We start from the raw sequence: 25,178 nt of genomic DNA on the forward strand, positions 1-25,178 counted from the left end.
TATGACTGCATAACAAAAAGTTTAAAAAGAACCATTCATAGCTATTAGAATTAACAAAATACAGAGATTAAATGTTAAATTTTCAAAATCCAATACATTTCTATAAAATCAAAATTCAACTACCATTCATAAAAATACAGAGTAATTGTTCACTCCGAAATGAATGCATTTCTTTAAAATAATAAAAATCCACTTAGAATATAAAACCCCATTTCTACTAAATTCTACCAAATTGTTAAAGAGTAATGCTGCAATGCTATTTGAAAGATACAAATGGAAGCCTAAGTAAGCAAAACATGATGTTCTTCAATTGGAAAAATATGAGGTTCTTAATTTCTTTCAAGGTGTTTTATATATTTGATGCAATTGAAATGAAAATACTTTTGAAGGCCTTACATAAAATTTATAAGAGAAAGCAAAAAACAAAACATATAAAATATTTTAGGCTGAACACTGGTGGCTCATGCTTATAATTCTAGCTACTTAGGAGGCTGGGGAATCTAAGGATTGTGGTTTAAAGTCAACTCAGGCAGGAAAGTCCAAAAGATTCTCATCTCCAATTAACCACTAAAAAGTCGGAAGTGGAACTGGGGCAAGTTGTAGACTGCTAGCATTAAGCAAAAAAGCTGAGGGACAGCTCCCAAGCCGAGTTCAAGAAGTGAATGTGCATGTGCACCCACACACACAAACACACACCTTATGAGAATAAAATATAAAACATTTCTCTCAGATAGTTATATACTTAGCTATATTTCAAAACGTTGTATTGCAGCCTTCCTTTTCTCTTTCCAGTGGACTGCCATCTGGTGGCCTCAATTAGTAACTACATTTATTCTTCTGCAAGACGCTTAAAGTTGTCTATAGTTGCTTTCTTGACTTCAATTTTTTTTAATTTAATTTTGTGTGTGTGTGTGTGTGTGTGTGTGTGTGTGTGTGTGTGTGTGTGTGTGTGTGCAAGTCCTGGGATTAGGGTCAGGGCGCTGTCCCTAAGATTTTTTTGCTCAAGGCTAGCACTCTACCACTTGAACCACAGCTCCAACTTCTGGCTTTTTGGTGGTTAATTGTAGTCAATAGTGTCATAGACACCTTCCTGGGGTTGGCTTGGAACCATGATACTCAGATCTCAGCCTCCTGAGTAGGTAGGATTATTAGTATACCAATCTTTATGGGTAGCCAATAAACAAGAAGTGATTGCCTGAGTCAGTGTGAACTAAATGACAGCATCAAATCTTGTTTCCCTACAGAAATTGACATGATGCTTCACTTTGGGAAACATGTAATTATAGAAGTATAATTTTTGTATGCTTTCAAATTTCCATATTAAAAAGTCAAAAATACAAAATTGCTGCTCCCACAAAATATAAATGGTCACAAGGTGCTGGTGGTTTGGATCTGTAATCCTAGCTACTCAGGAGGCTGAGATCAGTGGATAGCAGTATAAAGCCAGTCAAAGCAGGAAAGTACTTGAGACTATATCCAATTAACTACCACAAAGCTGGAAGTGGAGCAGAGGCTGAAGTGGTAGAGCGTCAGTGTTGAAGGAAAAGGCTCAGGGAGAGTGCCTATTAATTGGAGATGAGCCTCACAGACTTTGCTTTCCAGGCTGGTTTCAAACTGTGATCCTCAAATCTCAGTCTCCTCAGTAGCTAGGATTACAGGTGTGAACTACTGGTGCCTGGTGTAGACAGTCTTTTGGTGAGAGTTGGTATTACCTTTTGAAGACTAATTTCATAATGCTGATGGGACATTTTATTGTCTAGAATATTTCATATTCTCAGAATTCCACTTCTTGAGCTCGGCACTGATGGCTCACACCTGTAGTACTAGCTATTTAAGAAGAGCACAGTTCAAAGCCAGCCTAGGCAGAAAATTCTGTGAGCTTCTTATCTACAATTAACCACCAGAAAACCAGAAGTGGTACAGTGGCTCAAAGTGGTAGATCACTAGCCTTGAGCAAAAGAATTCAAGGACAGCGCCCAGGCCCCAAGTTCAAGCCCCATGACTGATCCAAAAAAAAAAAAAAAAGGAATTTCACTTCTATCTTATTAAATTACTCAGGACAAATGCAAATATACAGGTATGTAGATTTTAATTGTAACACTGTTTATAATGGAAAAACTTTGGAAGTGAGTATAAATGAGGTATTCCTTAAATAAGTTAAGAAATGCTGAGTGCTGATGACTGAAGCCTGCAAACCTAGCTACTCAAGAGGCTGAGATCTGAGGGTTGTTGATTGAAACCAACTCTGGCAGGAAAGTCTGTAAGACTCTCAACTAAAACTACAAAAAAAAAAAAAATCCAGGAGTGGAGTTTCGGCTCTTTACAAAAAATGCTCAGGGACAGTGTCTAGGCATTTGAGTTCAAGCTTCATGACTGGAAAAAAAAGTTAAGAAACACAATATAGTAACATCTATTTTTTAAAGAACTATATATTAGCAAAGAAAGAATTCTGTAAAAATTTAAAAAGCATCTTGTGTCAATGAGAATTACTTTCTTTTGTGAAAGAATAAGATACATGCATTTAAAAAATCTGCCAGATATATAGTGGTTCATACTTGTAATCCTTCCTAGTTCGTTGGGAGGCTTAGGCAGGAAAGTCTACAGTTTGAGGCCAGTCTGGGCAACTTAGGTACTGTCTTAAAATTTTTGTTTTTAAAAAGGAAAGGGTAAGGATGTTAGTTCTTCTGTGAGGCTCTGGTTTAATCCCTAGTGTAGAAAAAATGAATCTGGAGGCTGATTATGAAGTAATTAGGGAGGTTTTCTTTAGATGGCAGTAAAAATGGGAGTTTTCACTTTCTTCATTATGAAATTGTACAAAATTCAAAATTTTCAATGTACATGTATAACTTTTCCAACAAAAAGCAATTAAGATAAAATTTAAAACAGAAGTGTGTTTCTATGACATCCCTGAAAAAATTTTATTAAGTCATAGTTCTTATATCAGAAGAGGAGTTTTGAGGGTCTTTTGTTTAATGTCCTGAATTTCAAGTATGAATCTCAAAAGTCTCTCATTTTCCCCAGAATTGTCTGAAAGGGACTAGAACATTTAAGACGTGCTGTAGTATCCTTATTAGAAGGACAAAGATAAAAAACTAGAGGTCTGTGTAGTGGAGCTAACCAATTGGCATCCAGGAAAAAATTATTAGAAATTCAACTTACAGACTTTTGATTGTACTTTGTGTTAATCTGTCAAGTTTTGCTTCTCAGTTATGTATTATATAACTATTTGTACTCACATATGTACATGTACATGTTACATAGCTCATTTATAAATATATATTAAGAGTTCAAACATTTATTTTTGCTACTGTTACATGTGATAAAGTAAGTTCAAGGGCCATGCATCTAAGCTATAGCTGCTTCAAAGAGAATTACAATCAGAGCTAAGATACCTATAAGTACAGTATGTTCTATGAATTAGTTGTTCTCCCCAAAGCTACTAATACAGTAGTTTAAGAGAAAAACAACGGCTGGTAAGGTGGCTCAATGGTAGAGTGCTTGCCTTGCATGCATGAGGCCCTAGGTTTGATTCCTTAGCACCACATAAGCAGAAAAAGCCGGAAGTGGTGCTGTGGCTCTAGTGGTAGAGGACTAGCCTTGAGCTGAAGAGCTAAGGGACAGGTCCAGGCCAGAGTTCAGGCCCCACGACCTGCAAAGAAAAGAGAGAGAGAGAGAGAGAGAGAGAGAGAGAGAGAGAGAGAGAGAGAGAGAGAGAGAGAGAGAGAGAGAGAGAGAGACCAAGAAATCAGGAAAATAGGTAAGGAAGACAAATGGAAAAGCCAATCCAGTGACTAGAAAAAGGTAGAAAGAAAAAAAGCAAAACAGGAAAATTATTTATATATAACAAAACAATAGTAAAAAGGTCCCAGTGAGTAAACATGTCATTAAAATTTAAAGAAAGGACTAATCATTAAAGACCATGAAAGACCCTGAACATTTAGAGATGAAATGAACTGAAGGTGTAGATAAAATGGTTTAATCCAGGGTATCAATCTGCCTCACCCTCCAACACAGAGATGAATGAATGACATTCGGTTATGAAAATAAGCAGACTGTCATACATCTAGAATGTAGTGTTCATTATATCTGGAGCTGTATGTACATAGTGCTCTGCATAGCATGCACTCATGGAGAAAGGCAGGAAGGATTTTTGCTTATAGCATTTTAGATCAACTAAATGTGTTGACTTGAAAGTCAGTGCATTTTTGCTCCTTCTTTTCCTATTTTAAATTGAACTGCTGAGTATTTTATAGATTTTTAAGAAATAGAAAAGAAAGGAAGGGCTGGGAAGGTGGCTTAGTGGTAGTTTGCTTGTCTTGCATGCATGAAGTCCTGGGTTGATTCCTCAGCACCATATAAACAGAAAAAGCCAAAGTGGTGCTGTGGCTCAAGTGGTAGAGCACTAGCTTTGAATGCAGAGAGGCTCAGGGACAGAGCCCAGGCCCCCCCCAAGTTCAAACCCCTGGACCGGCAAACAAACAAAAAAAGAAAAAAGGAAATTGAAAAAAGAATGGAAATTTTGTGAAGCTACATTTGCAAATGCAACTAAAAAACATTTAAGGATTCATTGGGAGAATGTGAAGATATGGCAGGTAATTATTTATTTGCCAAGGCATGGAAACCTCTGGCCTTTGTTATATATGCCAACTAATCAAGTAAGAATATTTGCAAAGAACCTATAATTTAGAACTTCTAAAAAGTCTTTCTATAGCTAGAATAAAGGCAATTTACAGCATTAAATTTACAGTGACCTTTCCCCCCTCTCTTTACTTGATAGTTGAATTCGTACCATTTGGAGTAGCAATTAGGTGTTTCATCAGTGATGACCTATAGAGAGAATACATTATATTTGAAGATGACACTTCTGGGGGCTGAGAAGGTGGCTCAGTGGTAGAGCACTTGCCTTGCATGCATGAGGCCCTGGGTTCGATTCCTCAGCACCACATAAGCAAAAAGAAAAAAGCCGGGAGTGGCGCTGTGGCTCAAGTGGTAGAGCACTAGCCTTGAGCTAAAGAGCTGAGGGACAGTGCCCAGGCCCAGAGTTCAGGCCCCACGACTGGACCCCCCCCCCAAAAAAAAGAAGAAGAAGATGACACTTCTGATACACTGGTATTTTTGACACTATCTCTAATAATGGCTTTACCATCTGCACTAGAATACCAGCAAGTTTTAAGAGTTAAAAACAGACCCAATCCCTGTTCTATCAGTAGTCAGTCACACCTTTACCATTTGCTCAGGGCCCAAAAAAGAGAAATGAAACTATTTTTAGGCAGATATGATGCATTACGTAGTCAGATTTTTTTCTTTTTTGATACTGGAATATTTACTCAAGACCATGTACTTGCTGGCCAAGCACTCTACCACTGGGATCTCCAGCACTTTTGGTTTTGAAAAAGGGCAATGTAGGACATCATTACAGCTCAAAATATGTTAAACTCAATGAATTTGGAAGCTTTCACCTGAATATAATCAATGCTTTTCAGCAGAGTTTGGAGCCACAGATGACTCTTACTTGGCCTGGTGATAAGGATAACATTATTCAGATGAATTATGTACTGAGTCACCTAGCTGCAAATTGAGGTCTCATGTGAAGGAAGTGAATGGTGGCTGCGGAAAAGTTGTCTGCACCAAAGTAAAATTGTTTCAGAGTATTAATTTGTCTCCATAATTTGTCTTGGAGAACTTTCAGACTGGATTATTGACTTTGCACTGGGTATTTAAAAAAAAAACACACTGCAGGAGATTTCCAATCTTTTTCTCTCTGGCCTGTGACGAGGCAATAGACAAATAATAAGTACCATCCAATCAGTCATTTTCATTTGTGGGCTAGCTACACAGTTTGACTTGTGAGAGGAACTGCTGTCTCTGGAGGTCATGCATGTCACTACAAGAGGTGAGGAATTGTTGGAGAGACCTGTGGTTATTGATGAAGAAATCTGAAAAGTTAAGTGACCTTACTATAGTTGGGGCTCCAGCTCCAGCTGGCTTGCAAAAAGGATTGTCAAGAAAGAACTGCATTGAGCCAGGTGCTGGTGGCTCATGCCTGTAGTCCTAGCTACTCAGGAGGTGCCATGCCGACTCCAGTGGAGTCTGCTTAGCATGGGAAACCATCTATCAGAACAAGATAGGGGCTTCAGAGACCTATCTCTGAGTTTTGGGACTTCACCGAAGTCTACCTCAGAGAATGGGGCTTTACAGAAACCTATCTCCAAATTTTGGGACTTCACCGAAGTCTACTCGGAGAATAGGGCTTCTAAGAGGCCTACTCCTGGAAAAAGGCTGGCAAGCCCCTGGGAAAGTTGTGTTTCTGTCTTTCTTTTCCTCATAAGAGTGCCTATTAATCTTTTACTGTTTCTGCTGTTCATTGTACTTACTCATTGTCAACGTTCCCTTATTCAAAGCTCTTTCTTAAGAGTGTTGACGACTCCAATATCTGATGAGTGTCTCAAAAATATGACTATCTCACCAGAGTTAAGTGCTACCCTGAAACCCCTCTTATGAAGGCTAGTAGACAAGTTATAAGTAAATATAAAAGTATTGGGGGTTTCACAAAGTCACTCCAGCAGAAGGAATTGTAAGAGATTTGCAAGAAGCTGTGGGCGCAGCTAGAACAGAAAGAATGTATGGCAATTGCGGAGATAACTACTTAGGAGAAAGAACTTCCTGGTACTCTCATTTACTAAGAGACTTACTAGATCTAGGCCTCCGTGACCTTACTATTAAAGAAGGAACAGGAAGCCGGGCGCTGGTGGCTCACGCCTGTAATCCTAGCTACTCAGGAGGCTGAGATCTGAGGATCGCGGTTCAAAGCCAGCCCGGGCAGGAGAGACTGTGAGACTCCTATCTCCAATAAACCACCAGAAAACCGGAAGTGGCGCTGTAGCTCAAGTGGTAGAGCGCTCGCCTTGAGCTGAAGAGCTGAGGGACAGCGCCCAGGCCCAGAGTTCAAGCCCCACGACCGACCAAAAAAAAAAAAAATAATATAAAAAAAAAGAAGGAACAGGAAAGATCTTATGGGATAATTAAGGCCTCTATAGAAATAAGGTAATGGTGAGATGGTGACAAACGTCGAAACCCATTATATTTCTTAGAGATAAGCCGGAAACAAGTGCCTTTCAGGCGACCAGCTGGTGACCACCCAAGAATGAAGCCCTGCAGCAAGATAGTGTAAACTTTTGCCCTTTCAGGGGACCAGCTGGTGACCATCCAAGAATGAAGCCCTGTAGCAAGATTGTGTAACCTTTTGCCCTTTTCTTATGAAGACTTCTGTTATAAAAGTTTGTTATCCTCTGCATTAAATCGCACTCAGCACTCAGCACTCAGCATCCACTCCTAATGTGTGTGAGTTGTCTGTTTGCCATCTCCCCATCCTATTCCAGGTTCCTCCCCTAGGTATCCTCCGTCGTCCCGACAGAACCCGGTCCGCGGCAAGGAGGCTCTGAGGATCATGGTTCAAAGCTAGCCTTGGCAGGAAAGTCTGTGAGACTCTTTTTTTTTTTTTTTTTTTTTTTTTGTCGGTCGTGGGGCTTGAACTCTGGGCTTGGGAGCTCCTCCTGCTCTCTTCAGCTCAAGGCGAGTGCTCTACCGCTTGAGCCGCAGCACCACTTCTGGTTTTCTAGTGGTTTGTTAGAGATAAGAGTCTCACAAACTTTCCTGCCCAGGCTGGCTTTGAACCGTGATCCTCAGATCTCAGCCTCCTGAGTAGCTAGGATTACAGCCGTGAGCCACTGGCACCTGGCCTTCTGTGAAACTCTTATCTCCAATAAACCACTCAGAAAACCAGAAGTGGAGCTGTGGCACAAGTGGTAGAGCACTCACCTTGAACTGAAGAGCTGAGGGACAGCACCCAGGCACACGACTGAGATACACACACACACACACACACACACACACACACACACACACACACACACACACAGAGAGAGAGAGAGAGAGAGAGAGAGAGAGAGATGGAAAGAACTGCATTGATCCAAGTGATTCAATTATATACCAATGTATTATACACCAAGAAAGTTTCTGTACACTGTCACTGAAGCTCAACAATGAGATATCAACAGTAATGACATGCATGCATTTTGTCAAATGCAGAGAGTTTATAGGCACCAGTTTAAGGACTTACTGAATGAACTAGACTCTGAGTATGGTGATCTTATCACCCTGAAGTGCGATCAAGTCACAGGAACTAACTCATGAGGTTTCATGAACTGTGAAAAGAGGTCAAACAGTTCCTGGAGATGAGGGTAAATCAGTGAGGGAACTCAATGATATTAATTGGCCATGTGATTTGATGTTCACGGTGGATATTACTTTGCAGAGCTGAATATCAAGCTGCCAGCGCCAACCAGTTTATCAGCTTCCTGTGTGCAAGTGTGGTACCATGCAATTTTGAAGCTAAATTAAGACAGTGAAATGTATAACTAAAAAGGAATAACATGTTGCATTTTCTCCTCTGGAAGGACAAAAGCCTTCTATGATATTTGAATATGCTGGTGAGTGTGTGAAACTAATTGAGGCATTTAAATGAAAGATTCAAGGGCCTGAAAAGGAAACAAATGGAATTCAACATCTTTCCTACATGGTTCAATGTGGAACCAGCTGATGTTCCTGGTAAAACAAAAGGGAAAACCATTTAGCTGAAAACCATGAGCTAAAAGCTAGGTACAACTATGCTTCACTGAATGAGTTCTATAAATACATGGAAGTGCCAGGTGCCAGTGCTAAGGATAATCCTAGCTATTCAGCAGGCTGAGATCTCAGGATTTCAGTTCAAAGCCAGCCTTAGCAGGAAAGTCTGTGAGACTCTTAACTCCATTAACTACCAAAAAAGCCAGAAGTAGAACTGTGGCTGAAATGTTAGAGTGCTAGCCTTGAGCAAAAGAGCTCAAGGACAGTACCCAGGCTCTGAGTTCATGTCCCAGGCACATATATATTCTCACTTTGAGGAGGCATACATAGAAATTTCCATCTGTGCTCAGAACAACTTACTGCTAGAAGCAGTTGTTTTCAAAGTTATCATTACAAAGACTTGAATAAGCTCTAGATTGACTGACACAAACCTGGAAAAGAAGTTTTGAGTAGTAACATCATTTATACTCTTCAAAGAGTATTTATACTTCTTCAAAGAGAAGCATTTCTAGCTGGTGGCTAATGCTTGAATTTTTAGCTGAGGATCATAAGGCAAGCGAGAGCAGGAAAGTCCATGAGTTTATGTCCAATTAACCAGCAAAATGCTGGAAGTGGAGATTTGGCTCAACTGAAAGAGCAACAGCCTTGAGTGAAAAAGCTAAGGGACAGGGCCTAGTTACCAGCATGGGGGGAGGGGAGGAATAAGTGCATTTCCAGCCATCACATTAGGAGTAGTTAATTAAAAATTTTGAAATTAAGTTAGAATGGCTATAATCAAGAAATCTAATAACAACAGATGCTGGAGGGGATGTGGCCAAAAGGGCACCTTACTGCATTGTTGGTGGGAGTGTAAACTTGTTCAACCACTTTGGAAAGCAGTATGGAGGTTCCTCAGAAGACTACACATGAAGGTCCCCTATGACCCAGCAATCCCACTTTTGGGCATTTACCCAAATGTTTACAAACAAGACCACACTAAAGCTACCAGCACAACAATGTTTATTGCAGCATTATTCACCATAACTAAGATATGGAACCAATCCAGATGCCCCTCAGTAGATGAATGGATCTAGAAAATGTGGTATCTATCTATCTATCTATCTATCTATCTATCTATCTATCTATCTATCTATCTATCTATCTATCTATCTATCTATCTATCTATATCTGTCTATCTATCTATCTACAATGGAATTCTATACCTCAATCAGAAAGAATGATACCACCCCATTTGTTAGGAAATGGAAAGACTTGGAAAAAAATTACATCAAGTGAAGTAAGCCAGGCCCAAAGAAACATAGGTCCCATGGTTTCCCTTATCTGCAATAACTAGTATATGTCTAGGACAAGCAGAAAAGATCAAAAGCTATGCACATATGACCATATAAGCTGACGCTAAGTGAAATGAACCCCAAGATAGAGACACAAGAGATTTTATCTTTTTTGCTGTTCTTTTTACTGTACTATGTGATTTTTTTTTTTGTTTCTTTTGTATCTTCTTCCCCCATGGTATAACCCCTGTTGTCACTGTGTTTGATCCCAACATTCTGCATCTTGTGTATACATTTTTCTAGTTTCGGGGGGGAAGGGGAGGTAATGGAATTCTGAAATAAGGATACAGGACGACCCATTGTAACAACAAGAAGTACAGGACACGATGTTGAAAACGAACTTTACAACTTTGCGGGGCGGGGAGGGAGTCGGGGAGGGAGGAGTTGGGGAGGTGGGGTGGTAAGGGGGATGGTAGGGGAAAAACAAAGGAGGGGATAACAATGCTTGATAGGAAATGGACTCATTACCTTGCTCATGTAACTGTAACTCCTCTGTACAGTATCTTTTTTTTTGGGGGGGGGTCCGGTAGTGGGGCCTGAACTCTGGGCCTGGGCGCTGTCCCTCAGCTCTTCAGCTCAAGGCTAGCGCTCTACCATTTGAGCCACAGCGCCACTTCTGGCTTTTTTCTTTCTTTCTTTCTTTCTTTCTTTCTTTTTTTGCTTATGAGGTGCTGAGGAATTGAACCCAGGGCCTCAGGCATGCAAGGCAAGCGCTCTACCACTGAGCCACCTTCCCAGCCCCTGTATAATATCTTTACAATAAATATATATATTCAATTTTTTTGAAATTAAATATTTTCCTGGGGCTTGAACTCAGGGCCTGGGCACTGTCCCTGAGCATTTTTGCTCAAGGCCAGTACTCTACTACTTGAGGAACACTACACTTATGGCCTTTCAGTGTTTAATTAGAGATAAAAGTCTTACAGACTTTCCTGTCTGGGCTAGTTTTGAACTGTGGTCCTCAGCTCTCAGCCCCCAAGGTTATAGGTGTGAGCCACTGATGTCCATCTGCAAGCTAAGTTTTAAGTTGGTAATTTTTTTATGTCCTGTGAATGGTGTTATAAATATTCAAATGGGCCTGGGAATGTGGCTTAGTGGTAGAGTGCTTGCCTAGCATGAAACCCGAGGTTTGATTCTTCAGTACCATGTAAACAGAAAAAGCTAGAAGTGGTGCTGTGACTCAATAGAGTGCTAGCCTTGAGGAAAAGAAGCTCAAGGACAGTGCCCAGGCCCTACATTCAAGCCCCAGGACTGGAAATATATATATATATATATATATATATATATATATATATATATATATATATATAGATAGATAGATAGATAGATAGATAGATAGATAGATAGATAGATAGATGTGTGTGTGTATATATGTGTGTGTGTATGTATATATATAGATATAGATATATATAGATATTTATTCAAATGGTCTGTAAAAGAATAAAGTAGCCAGGTGCTGGTGGCTTAGGCCTATAATCCTAACTACTCAAGAGGATCAAGGTTCAAAGCCAGCCTGGGCAGGAAAAGCCGTGAAACTCTTATCTCCAATAAACCACTAGAAAACTAGAAGTGGCGCTGTGGTTCAAGTGGTAGCCTTGAGCTGAAGAATGCAGGCACACTACCCAGGCCAAGCCCCAGGATGACAAAGAAGAAGAAGAAGAAGAAGAAGAGGAGGAGGAGGAGGAGGAGGAGGAAGAGGAGGAGGAGGAGGAGGAAGAGGAGGAGGAGGAGGAGGAGGAGGAGGAGGAGGAGGAGGAGGAGGAGGAGGAGGAGGAGGAGGAGGAGGAGGAGGGAAGAAAGAAGAAAGAAGAAAGAAGAAAAAGAAGAAGAAAAGTTTTTCCAGGCCTGCTCTAAGGCCTCCATGGGAGCCCTGGGTATGTGGAGAACAGCTGACACAGTATAGTCTTGCCATTACCTAAATTCTCAAAGTATTGGTCAAACTCTTGAAGTCCAGTACTTTAGGTTTGTTACTCACATATGGTGAGGGAAGAGGGTCCAACAAGGTTTAACAGAACCTTTTCCAAGGGAGGAAGATTTTTTTCATATTCTTGAAGGGAGGGCAGAATTCACTCTAAATTCTCATACAAAAGATCTGTTAAGATGTCCAATCTTAAAACCTTAAAGCAGAACAAAAACAGATTCAAAAGCAAAAGCATCATGAAGCAAACTAAGTATCTGAAATCATTTCAAAGCTATGAACAGTAATTTAGTGTTTGGGAAAGCTAAAAATAGAACTATGATATAATTCTGCTGTACCACTCTTGGGCATATATACAAAGGAATGTAAGTCAGCAAACACTCTAGATAACAGTATACCCATGTTTATCACAGCACTACTCACTACAGCCAATCTATGGAATCTGTCTAGGTGTCCATCAACCGATAAACATTTCCAGAAAAATGAATGAACTTGGAGAGCATTATGCTAAGTGAAATAAGTCAGAATGAGAAAGACAAACATTGCACGTTTTCTTTCATATGCAGAATCTAGACCTGAAAAGAGAAATGACATGAATGTAGGACTCTTTAAAAAGGTAGAGGGAGAAGAAAGGACAGGGTAATGAAGGAATGAATATAATTGAAATGCTTTAGATGCATGCATGAAAACAAATAATGAAACTCACTTAAAATTGTAAAAAAAAAAAAAAAAAAAAAAAAAAAGTCCTGGCACGGTGGTCCACATCTATAATCCAGCTATGCAGATGGCAGGGATAGGAGAATCATGGCATAAGGCCATTCAGGGAAAAAGTGTGAGGTTTTCAATCTTAAAAAAAAAGCTAAAGACAAAAGATTAGAGATGTGACTAAGTGTGAGAGCATTTGCTTAACAAGTATAAGATGCTGAGTTCAATCCTCAGTACTGGAGAGACAAGGAAGCGTAATAGAGTGATAAGGAGACTAATGATCCAAGATCATTATACCAAATTATATGGTATTTCAAATACCATATATCAAATACCATATTTCAAATACCATATAATTTGGTATATCAAATACCAAATTATATGGTATTTCCACAGCACAATGAAACCCCTTTGTAAATTAATGTTCACTAAAAACTCCAAACATCTATTTTTGATATATATTAGGTTTTTTGTCTGTGTTTAAATTTTGTAACCTAAAATGTGGGATAAACTGGATATTTATTTATGCCAGTATGGGAGCTTGAAGTCAGGCCTGAGTGAGATCCATTAGCTTTTTCACTTAAGCCTGGCAAGTCTACCACTTGAGCCACAGTTGTACTTCAGCTTTTTTGTGGTAATTGGAAGTCTCATGGACTTTTCTGCCCATCATGGCTTTGAACTTGGATTCTTAGGTCTCAGCTTCCTAGGAGTACAGATATAAGTCACCAATGCAGAGATATTTTTTAATTAAAAGTTTAAAAAATTATCTCTAAGTAGTTGTATAAAGGGGTTTCAATTCACCATATCAGTTTATGAATACAATGCATCTTGACCAATGCCACACTTTCCATCATCATTCTCCATTTCTCCCAACCCCATCTATCCTCTCAAGTTACCCAAACTTGATTTTTGTTGTTGTTGTTGGTAGTGGGGCTTGAACTCTGGGCTTGGGCGCTGTCCCCCAGCTCTTCAGCTCAAAACGAGCGCCCTACCGCTTGAGCCACAGCGCCATTTCCGGTTTTCTAGTGGTTTATTGGAGATAGGAGTCTCACATGGACTTTCCTGCCTGGGATGGCTTTGAACTGTGATCCTCAGATCTCAGCCTCCTGAGTAGCTAGGATTACAGGTGTGAGCCATCGGCACCCAGCTAAACCTGATTTTTTTAAGAAGAAAATAATTCCTAAAGAAGAAAAATTTTCTTTTTCTTACTTCTGTCCTTCCCTTCCTCCATATTTTTCCTTCCTTCCTTCCTTCCTTCCTTCCTTCCTTCCTTCCTTCCTTCCTTCCTTCCTTCCTTCCTTCCTTCCTCCCTTCCTTCCTTCCTCCCTCCCTCCCTCCCTTCCTATCCTTCTTCTTTCTCTCAACCCAGGCTGCCTTTTAAACTTGAAAATTCCTGTTTTAGTTTCTCAATTGCAATCATACTGCCACCACACCTATCTTTCTTCTAATTTTAGTATGTTGATGACCCAACATTATATAGTAAGTCTTATTTCCTCTCCTCACCATCCCAACAAAATGATGACATTATCAGTGTCCCTGACACCTTCCCACACATACTTGAAACCAGTCCTACACAAGATCTGAAAAGTTAAGTCTGAAATGCTTGGCTAGGGGTCAATTCCAGGCTTTGAGGTAGGATTTGTTCCAAAGTAGAGAAAGAGCCTGACCCACTATAGATGAACTGGGTAGCAGGACTCCTTGCCCTTAATGGTTTTAACTTACAGCAGCTCTCTGGAAATTGAAAAACAAAGATGGACTTCCTCAGTTTTATTCTCCATTCCAAGGTAGAGCACTGAAGAGGTACTCAGTATATTATAAAGAATTTTTTTTGGGGGGTCCAGTCGTGGGGCCTGAACTCTGGGCCTGAGTGCTGTCCCTCAGCTCTTCAGCTCAAGGCTAGCACGCTACCACTTGAGCCACAGTGCCACTTCTGGCTTTTTTTTTTTCCTGCTTATGTGGTGCTGAGGAATCGAACCCAGGGTCTCAAGCATGCAAGGCAAGCGCTCTACCACTGAGCCCCTTCCCAGCCCTATTATAAAGAATTTTAAGAGCTTTGTATAAAATATACAGAGGACATTTGAAAAATAGCACAGAACTAAGAATTAGGGATAACATTTACACATGACTCAAATGTACTATTCTTATAATAATAAGCATTTAAGGATAGGTTAAATATATCAAATGATTTTGTATATGTAGATACATGTATTAATTCCTTGCAATCGTAAATAAAACCAATAGTTCTCGCAGACACAAAGATGCTTATTTCAGCTGCTTGTTGAAGCAAAAATTAGTTGAATTAAATTATCCTCAAAACATGGAAAAATGAAAAAGAAGGGGGCTAGAGGTGAATTGAATAGTAGAGAGCTCTCCTAGCACGCATAAAGCCCTGGTTTAATCCCTTGCTCCACCACAAAACATTACAAAACCTTACACACTTATGATCACATTCATATACAGAAATATGATATTGTCTACACACATGGCATTACAAATAGCCTAAAGGGTGGTTTATAGATTACCCTGTTGCAAAGAAGTGTTTTGCTTGAAAAGATGAAGACACAGTAAGTGAAAAACATTCATAGCTGTCCATATATTGATTTGCTTTATGTAATATATATTACATGACATATATTACATTATCTATCTATCTATATTACATGATATATATTACATTATCTATCTGTCTGTCTGTCTATATTGCAATCAGGTTGCTTGAAGCTATTTGGGGGCTCTAAGCACCTCGACAGTGACCTATGAACACCCACTGCAAAGTAGACCCCAACCCAAACGTTAAGTTGGCATGAAGTCTGATTATGAAACACTTTAAACGACTATGAACTTCGAGTTTGCCCATGAAAAGCTCCTTGGTTATCTCTATGAAGCTACACGGTAGTGACTGTAGAAAAAAGGGAAGAAAACCTCACATAACTACATATTCAACTTCGTACTTTTCGGCAACCTCTGAGTTATAAACACTTGTGGGTCTGACAATGCTTGGGACTGAGGCTGTGCGGTTACAACCGTGTACTGAAGTCTGGGACGCCCCGAACCTTCCCTTCGCACGCCATTTTAAACCTTGATTCCAGGCACTCTCCGGAGAGGAACCCTGAGATTCTGCCTAGGATCGCTAGCCAATCGCTATTCTTCTTCTATCAGCTCTAGCAACGTCAAGCCAATGAAGGAAGGGCTACTTTTTCAGTTGCTACTGTTAACTGGCCAATCGGAAACTTTCTTCAAGTGATACTCCTTCCTCCTCTCCGACTTCCTGGTCCCCTCCCGCCTCCCTCCCAAGTGCGCAGGCTCGGGAAGCTGGCTTCACTTCCGGGTCGTAGCCCGGGGCGGCTGCGTACGTTGCCATGGAGACCGTTTTACGTTAACTGGTGTGTAGTTTGTTTTTTTTTCCCCCACCTTGAGGCCTGGTAACTGCGGTGGGCAGCTCTTCCCCCGTTCTCTCTGGGTTTCCTGCGGCCGGAAGGCCTCTGCAGGCCCGGAGGAGTCTGGCTTAGGGATCGGCGTCGCCCCGTAGGGGGCGGAGGGGCGTGATGGCTGCGGAAGAGGAGGACGAAGTGGAGTGGGTGGTGGAGAGCATCGCGGGGTTCCTGAGAGGCCCAGACTGGTCTATCCCCATCCTGGACTTTGTGGAGCAGAAATGTGAAGGTAAAAAACCCCACCCAACTACCCCCCCCGCGCCGCCCCAGCCTGAACTGACCCTAACCGTCTCCCAGCTACACGGTCCTCTGTGGTTACACGGAAGGAATTGAACTCACTGGTGGTCTTCCTGGCAGATCTGAAAATGGAGATTCCCCCCCCCACACACACCCGAACCCCTCCCTCCCTGTGCGTGTTTTACAAACCTTAGTCTTGACTCTTATGTTCCTTCTTTCACCCTAACCCACGTCTTTCTGGGCAGGTGGACAGTTTGGGTGAGCTTCTTCAACGCTTCCCCAGTTACTTGAGAAGTGTCACTCTGTCTCCCAGTCCCTTCGGATCCCTAGTTAAAAAAAAAAAGGCCTGTAGAATCAACCTAGGAAAAGAAAAATAATTCAGCTACACTAACAGTTAACACGGTTAAGAGGGCATGTGGTTACCTCTGCCCATGACTGTATTCCTCCCCCCCCCCCCCATCCCACCATGTTGAGCTCTCTTGACTCTTCAATTCTACCAAAAATGGGGAAGGAGGGGCCGCCACCCAACAAATGAAGCATTCACATGCAGCATTATAACTGCTTCTGAGGGATGGACACTATGGTTTTCTGATCAGCATACTCTTGGAGTTCCGCAGTCAGTCTTGGAGACAAATTGGACCCCTTTCATAGAGAAGAAACTAGAAGCTATTTAGCTGAGCAAGACTTTGAGGGCAATAATAATCCATCGATCATTTGAATGTGCATTATGTTGGAGGGATTAAGATCAGTTGGATAGAGCTGGGGTGGGTGGGTACCAACTGCAGGGAAACAAAATTCTGTGAAAGAAATACTGCCTAGCAATATATCCACGATGAGTTGGGCTGCCTGAAATGGTAATCAATTCCCCAGGCACTCGTGTTTGATTGGATATGAGAGTTATGGAGATCTCAAAGAAGATTCAACTGTTAAATGTTTCCTTCTCCTGAATTATCTTTTAAGACTTCTCTCAGATTCCATGAATCTGGTAAAGATGAGATTTCCTTTGACCACTGAAACTTCATTATATTTTAATTGTCATAGTCAAAATTTAAATACTTGCACTATATGTCCTAGTTTACTACAAGTAATCTTTAAGGAGGTCCAAAAACAAAGCAACTTTTAAGGGTTTAAAATGCTATTATGAGACTGATAAAGACTGTGGAATCCTGACCTCATTTAGAAGAAATTATGTCATCCATTGATTCCATTTATGCCACTGAGACAAAATGTTGAATGGAAAAAGAATTATTCATCATTTTATTTTCAGATATCAAAAATGGCTACATCTCAGTCATAACATACCTGAATTGTGTTAATTTACAGAGAAGCAGATCCTCAGCCTTGTAAACATGTCCTATATAGTGATTTTAGAATTAACTGAAAACACCCTAGTTAGATGTTTTATTGAATGTGTGTTTAGTGTTACATAGAGTAAATGCAGGATAGAGGTTACAATGCCAAATGACTACTAAACATACATTATATAGAAAAAATAAATATAGAATATTTAAAAGTTACATGCAAAGTGACACTCGAAGTAATTGTTTATACTTCACAACCTGGCTTAGTAATGTGTTTTTCTTTATTTCAGATAGTTTAAAGTTTAGTTTTATACAACTTTGTAACATCAACACTTCAATAAACTTAGTGTCTTAGAAGCTGGGGTTGGAAAAATGAATAATGGTACTTTGAGCTTGAGAAGTTTATAGTCTAATGGTGGAGAACAGTCAGGAAAACAGAACAAAACGCAGAGTAGCAGGTGCTGTAACAAGATAAGTGCATAGTAATAAATAATTAGAAAAGTGAGAGAATGGATGGGTTAGGAGTGATGGGTGACAATGTTGTCAGACACCTTGTATTCATATACTGTTTTGTAGAATGGGAACTCTTTGTACAACTACTTAAAAATAATAAAAAATATTAAAGAAACAAATAAAAACAGTATGATTTACATAAATATGGAAACAGGCTATAAATATATGAAATAGACAATTTTGTTTCTCTGAAAAATAAATAAATAATTAGATCAGAGGAAGGAATATATCAACCTGGGAATTAGGAGTGGGTAGCAGGTCATGGAGAATGAGCCACTGGACAATGTCTTGAAGAATCTTTAAGGGAAAAGGAGATAAACCATAGAGAAAAAATGAAAAGACAGAGGAAAAGTTTGAGTAAAAGGTGGAGGAGGGTATTTGGAGGTGTGCCACATAGTTGTTTGTTGTTAGAAGGGCAAGATTCGGAATTTGGAGTAGTGGGAAATGAGATTGTATTTAATCTTGGAGGGTTTTGCCTACTTTCCGAGGATTTTGCACTTCTTCTCTAGGCAGTGAACAGTTGTTGAAGAGTTTGCATTAAAGAAATGAGTTTGCATTTCAGGAAGATTATTCTTAGAGAATAAAAAAAAGTTTGTTTATAATTATGTCCTTAATCTATCCTGTTCTCCCAATTAGGTATTAGCTTCTTGTGGGAGTATCTCCTCAATCTCTGTTGTTTCAAACATAAAATCAACTGGTAAACATTTATTTGGGTTGTATTTATTTTTAATTTATCATTGATATATGGCAACAAGAATTACCTAGTCACTTTCAATAAAATTTGCATCAGCACAGTGGCAGTACAGTAAAAGAATCTGGAGTCTGTTATAAAAGGATTCAATGTATAATAATGTTACATTAAAAGTTTATGAAGAAATTGTTGCCTTACATTTTTTATTTTGGGGTCCGGTTGTGGGGCCTGAACTCTGGGCCTGGGCACTGTCCCTCAGCTCTTTAGCTCAAGGCTAGCACTCTACCACTTGAGCCACAGTGCCATTTCTGGCTTTTTTTTTTTCTGCTTATGTGGTGCTGAGGAATTGAACCCAGGGCCTCATGCATGCAAGGCAAGCGCTCTACCACTGAGCCACCTTCCCAGCCCATTGTTGCCTTACATTATTGATCAAAAAATGGCAAATTGATGGGCCTGACATTCCTGTAGTCTCAGCTACTGAAGAGGCTATGGTGGGAGGGCCACTTGAGCTTAAGAGTTCAAGAATAGTCTGAACATTATAATAAAACCTCATCTCAAAGAAAGAAAAAAAAGTAGGAAAATAAGAAAGAAGAAAACTGGAAAGTTTGTCTTAGTCTTAAATAGGTAGTTTTTGCTTTAAATTTGCTTTAAATACCTTCTTAACTAGGAGAAAAACTTGTTAGCAGTTAATATTAAATACTCAGGTATCTGTGTGTGTGTGTGTGTGTGTGTGTGTGTGTGTGTGTGTGTGTGTGTGTGTGTGTGTGTGTTAAAAAAGCCTTGGAATTCAAGCTAGAATATCAGAATGTTAATATTTCCATTTATAAGGAGTAGATTTAAAATTTGCATTTAATGAATTTGTTTTTATACATTACAGTAATGTTTTTCTTATTAATATAGTTTTTGATGATGAAGAAGAAAGCAAATTAACCTATACAGAGATTCATCAGGAATACAAAGAACTAGTGAGTATTTTTTTCACTGAGTTTTAGATGTAATTAGGTTGCTGTTCTAAGTGTAAACAATGTATTTTGTTTCATTAAAATTCTTTTAATTTCACAAAATCAATTTAACCCTCACAGTTAGATAGACTGTATGTTCTCTAAGCATCTCATCTTAATAGATAGGAAATTTCTACTCTTGTATCTACATTTAGCTGATGTCTCCAGTAAAGTGTTAGTTTTCCATAGGTTTGTTTGTCTTATTATTCTTAAAAATTTCTGACTACTTGGCACCAGTGACTCACACCTATAATTCTAGCTACTCAGGAGGTTGAGATCTGAGTATTGCAGTTTGAAGCCAGACTGGGCAGGAAAGGAAAGTCCATGAGACTCTTACCTTCAATTAACCACCAAAAAGCTGAAAATAGAGCTATAGCTCAAGTTGTAGAGCACTAGCTTTGGGCAAAAAACGTTGACACTGTCCAGAGTTTAAGCCCCAGCGCGCGCGTGCACGCACGCACGCAGGCACGCACACAGGCGCACACACACACACACACACACACACACACACACACACACACACACACACACACACACACACACACACACACACACACACACACACACACACACACACACACACACACACACACACACACACTTCCTTGAAGTTTAGAAAATTTTACCACACTAAGGTTCATAATCTTGACTTTCATAATCTCACTGTGATTCTGACTTCATGGTTCTGACTCTTGTAGAAGAAATAAAATCTTATATGATTCTCTGAAAAAAAAAAAACACCCAAACCCTTCTTTATAGTTTTCTTTTTTGTGACAGTTTTACAGCCATGTAATAAATAATATAATGTACATCAGTATTTGCAAAATGGCATTTGATTATACTTTTCCAGAATTAATAGACAAACTGTCATTTAGGATTTTTTTAATGTAAAGTTTAAATGTTAAACTTTTTCTTTTTAGGTTGAGAAACTGTTAGAAAATTACCTCAAGGAAATTGGAATTAATGAAGATCAGTTTCAAGAAGCATGTACCTCTCCTCTTGCAAAGACACATACATCTCAGGTTTTGCCTTTGTGTTATTCTGTTTATGTATAATTACACAACAAAAATTACCCTTGTTTCATTTACATTTCTTATATTTGTTTAACTGTAATATTTTAGACACAGTGTAAGGTGAAAAGATAATTATTACATTTGAATTCTTTTTTTTAGAACAACCTAGAGAAATGATAATTTGAGGCATTAATGAGCAGACAAAATTAAAAATAAACTTTCTGAACTCAGAACTATTATAAGATCACAAGTTTTATCCAGATGACTTTGATTTATGTAGGTCTCTAATTTTAAAGATCCACAGTTACAGATCTTTAGGGATTTCTTTTTTTGGAACTCATTGTCTTATTAGTTCTGTTGTACTGGGCTGATATAGATAATATGTATATGAATTTATATATGTTTATGTATTTATTGAGGCTCAGGCTAGTTGATGTTCTAGATACTTGACATGTATTATCTTATTTAAGCATCTTGACACCTCTTAAATATTAGTACTGTTTATCTTTCACCTGTAAATGAGGAAACTAAAGCATAAAGATACTAAGCACTTAGTCAGACATGCACAGCCTAATGAGTAGTCCATCTAATACATAATCTTAGGCAGTATAACTGAGAACAACAGTTGCTCAGAGGTTGAAGATAGAGATATGTTGCTGCTAGCCAAGATACCTTCTCAGAAATTCACTTTGATTTCCCATTCTCTACCAAATTAACTGTATTTATAATTTTTTGCCAAGATGATAGGATTTTCTTTGGTGTTACCTCGTATATTTCCAGACTTGATGTCTAGCTATACTTCTCCAATATATTATATACAGTTGTATTCCAGACCACTCAAAAGCATCCATACACCTGGCTTTGTGGATGTTGTCTCTTAACCTAGATGTAGGATAGATAATATATAGACCACTCTCCAACCCAATCTACCATCCCTCCCTTTACCTAAGGAAATCTACATCATTGGGGTTCAGTTGAAATGCTACTTCTTACTGCACCTTGCTGCTCCCTGCACTTAGACCAAATTCATTCTACCTCACCAAGTAATTTTATATCCATATTTTTGTTATTCTGCCTTGAATTATAGTTTCCCACAAGTCTGTTTGTTCTACTAGATTCTTTGAGATATTTTTAGTTCTTTGCATTTGTAATTACTAGTTTAGAGATAGAAACTTACTACTACTATTACTATTGCTACTATTACTACTACTACTACCAGTAATTTTAAGATGGGTGCTGGTGGCTTATGCCTGTAATCCTAGCTATTCAGGAGGCTGGTATCTGAGGATCATGGTTTGAAACCAGTCAGGGCAGGAAACTCCGAGATTGTTAGCTCTTTAGTTAAAAAAAACGCAAAAAGCCAGTAGAGAGTTAGTACTCCAGTGGTAGAGTGCTGTTCTTGAGCAAAGAGGCTCAGGAGATCTGGCACAGTTTTACTTTCTTAACCTTTTTTGATTCTGTTTCCCCACAGCCATAAAATTGGGGATAGTGTTTAATTTGGAAGGTTTTTGTAAAGTTTGAGAGAGTGTTATTATACATAAGGCATTTAGCACAATGCCTGGTGTGTATATAAATAAGTGGATCTACTTCTTAATGGTAGCAATTTTGGTGGTCAGTTAGGAGTATATTGATAGGCCAGGATCATAGGTTCAATCTTAGAACCTGAATCAGCATAGGACTGTTATGATTACTAAAAAAAAAAATCTTAAAATGTTTACTGTTTTTTTCAGCAATTCACTTTTCATTCAGAAAAGAATGTTGATTCAAGTTGGTTAATATGGGTGCATAAGAATGAACTTGAGAAATAAATTGCTTGTCATGTGTTATTTGGAAGATAATTTCATTTTGTTTTGCTTTGGATGATTTGGTTTAGATTTTTGAAACTAGCAGCCAGCTGTTATTAAACTGCACTATTAAAGAAGACTTGCAAAATTCTTCCATCTTGTTTGGTCATCCTTAGACCTACATCACAGTCTTGACATAGACTTTGTATATTAAAGACAGCAAGAATGGTAAAGAATGTATCAGGTGAAGTGTTCTGAAAAAGAAAAAAGAAAAACAAACTAAAACACTAACACTTTTTAACTAAACTTTTGGAAATTCTTCTATAAAGAGTTTCTAAAAAATATTATGTCTTTAATAATAGCTTGTGAGAGATTTAAACAATTTTTTTTATGAATGGACACTGGGTTTTGTCAAATGCTTTTCTGTTGATATGATGATATCTTTTTTCTGTAATCTATTGATATTTGTTATATTGAGTGGTTTTCAAATGCTGAAACAGCCTTGTATACCTGGAATAAATCCTACTTAGTTTTGTTCTGTAATTTTTTTGTGCATTGTTTGGTATTTTGTTGCATATTTTCCACCTCTCATTCATGAGAAATACTGACCTTTGTTTTTCTTGTAATGTCTTTGGTTTGATACTGGGGTAATGCTGGCCTCATACAATGAGTTAATAAGCATTTCTTTGCTTCTGTTTTCTGGAAGAGATTATAAAGAATTGGTATGATTTCTTACTTAAATGTTTGGTAAAATTCACCAGTGAACCTATATTCTTCTGGTGTTTTCTGTTTTGAATTATTGATTTAACTTTTCTTTTGTATTGGTACCAGAGCTTGAAGTCAATGGTACATTCTCTCACTCAGCTTGATTGCTCATGGTTAGTGCTCTCCACTTAAGCCATACTTCTGGTGCTAGCTGTTTTGGAGATGGAGTCTCAAGGACTTCCCTGCCCAGGCTGGCTTCAAATTGCAGTCCTCAGATTTCAGACTCCTGAGTAGCTAGGTTTATAGGCACTAGCTACCAGTACTCGTCTTGTAACTAATTTTTTGTGTTGTTACATTTCCTAGATACTATCCCATCTAAAATAGTTCAGAATCACCTTTTGAATACTTAGTGTCAATAAATTTTCAATACCTTTATAAATTATAAGTCAATAATTTATTAAATTAATTGTTGGCCAATTGCTGTCAGAACCACAGTACCACTTCCAGTTGTCTACTGGTTAATTGGAAATAAGAATCTCATGGACTTTCCTGCCTGGGCCTGCTTTGAACCATGATCTTCAGATCTCAGCCTCTTGAGTAGCTAGGACACTCGTGAACCACCATCGCCTGCCTTGCCTCTTCATTTTTGGAGGTCTCAGCTTCATGAGTAGCTAGAATTATAGGCATGCACCATTGACATCCTTAAATAGGTGTGGGCCTATTCATACTATCTATTTTTACTTGTGTAGTTTTGGAAGATTGTGTCATTCAAGGAATTGATAGCTTTTGTGTAGATAGCTTTTGTGTAGATTTGTAGGTATAGAGTTGCTTATAGTATTTCTTCGTTATCTTTTTAATGTTTATTGAATCAGTGATAGTTCCTTTCAGTTTTTTAATTGTGAAAATACTGTACAGAGGGGTTACAATTACATGGGCAAGATAATGAGTATATTTCTTATCAAACATTGTAGCCTTCTCCTTTGTTTCCCCTTCCCATCCCTTCCCATCCTCCCCCCGTTCCCCCATCCAACCCTCCCCCCCCCACCAAAGTTGTAAAGTTCGTCATTTTTATTAGTATAGCTTTGCTTGTTTTCCTTAATCTGGGTGGTAGTTAATCAATTTTAACCACCAGCAAGAGAACCAGAACAACTACTTTTATAATAGATACTTTCCAATATATAAAGTACTTTACTATTTTATTTGGTCCCAATACTAAGTGAGAAAATTGTTACTGCATTTCTTCTCTGATGCAAAAATTTGTATGATGATGCATTACAAAATGCATAAGAATGCATTTTGTAATTGTGGTAATATATAATTGGCAGTTTTTTCTTTTTCTTTTTCTTTTCTTTGTATTGGTCTTGGGGCTTGAAATCAGGGCCTGGGCACTGTCTCTGAGCTTTCTTGCTCAAAGCTAGTGCTCTACCTCTTGAGCCACAGAAGTTCCACTTCCAGTTTTTTGGTGCTTAATGGGAGGTAAGAGTCTCATGGACTTTCCTGCCCTGGCTGCCTTAGAACCATGATCCCCAGATCTCAGACTTCTGAATAGCTAGGATTACAGACTTAAAGCAGGTGCCTGGTGGCAGTTTTTTTTTTTTTTCCTAGTGACATATAAGGCAGTGTTTTATTTAACCTTAGAGTCAATGAAGTACTATATAAATATTGTTGTTGGGCTGGGAAGGTGGCTCAGTGGTAGAGCGCTGGCCTTGCATGCATGAGGCCCTGGGTTTGATTCCTCAGCACCACATAAGCAGAAAAAGACTGGAAGTGGCACTGTGGCTCAAGTGGTAGGGCAGTAGCCTTGAGCTGAAGAGCTGAGGGACAGTGCCCAGGCCCTGAGGTCAGGCCCCATGACCGGACCCCCACCCTAAAAAATAAATATTGTTGTTACTTTATTACACTGACTTCATAGATGAATAAGGA

General features: G+C 39.0%; 1 protein-coding gene and 1 long non-coding RNA gene across 2 annotated transcripts in view; one reads left to right on the plus strand and one right to left on the minus strand.

The window, feature by feature from the left end:
* Positions 1–16,653, minus strand: part of LOC138829304 (uncharacterized) — a 57,987-nt gene extending 41,334 nt beyond the window's left edge. The window contains exon 1 of the long non-coding RNA XR_011372532.1: positions 16,437–16,653. This is a non-coding gene — a long non-coding RNA (uncharacterized lncRNA). The remainder of the gene's footprint in view (positions 1–16,436) is intronic.
* The window catches only part of Cfap36 (cilia and flagella associated protein 36), a 38,504-nt gene continuing 29,236 nt past the window's right edge, over positions 15,911–25,178 (plus strand). The window contains exons 1-3 of the mRNA XM_070025664.1: positions 15,911–16,239; positions 19,653–19,717; positions 20,674–20,775. Coding sequence (XP_069881765.1) covers positions 16,125–16,239; positions 19,653–19,717; positions 20,674–20,775 — 282 coding nt within the window. The 5' untranslated portion in view covers positions 15,911–16,124. The remainder of the gene's footprint in view (positions 16,240–19,652; positions 19,718–20,673; positions 20,776–25,178) is intronic.

Source organism: Dipodomys merriami, unplaced genomic scaffold (genome assembly GCF_024711535.1).
Source record: "Dipodomys merriami isolate MVZ:Mamm:240054 unplaced genomic scaffold, mDipMer1.0.p SCAF_17, whole genome shotgun sequence".
In the NCBI taxonomy this organism is placed as follows: Eukaryota; Metazoa; Chordata; class Mammalia; order Rodentia; family Heteromyidae; genus Dipodomys; species Dipodomys merriami.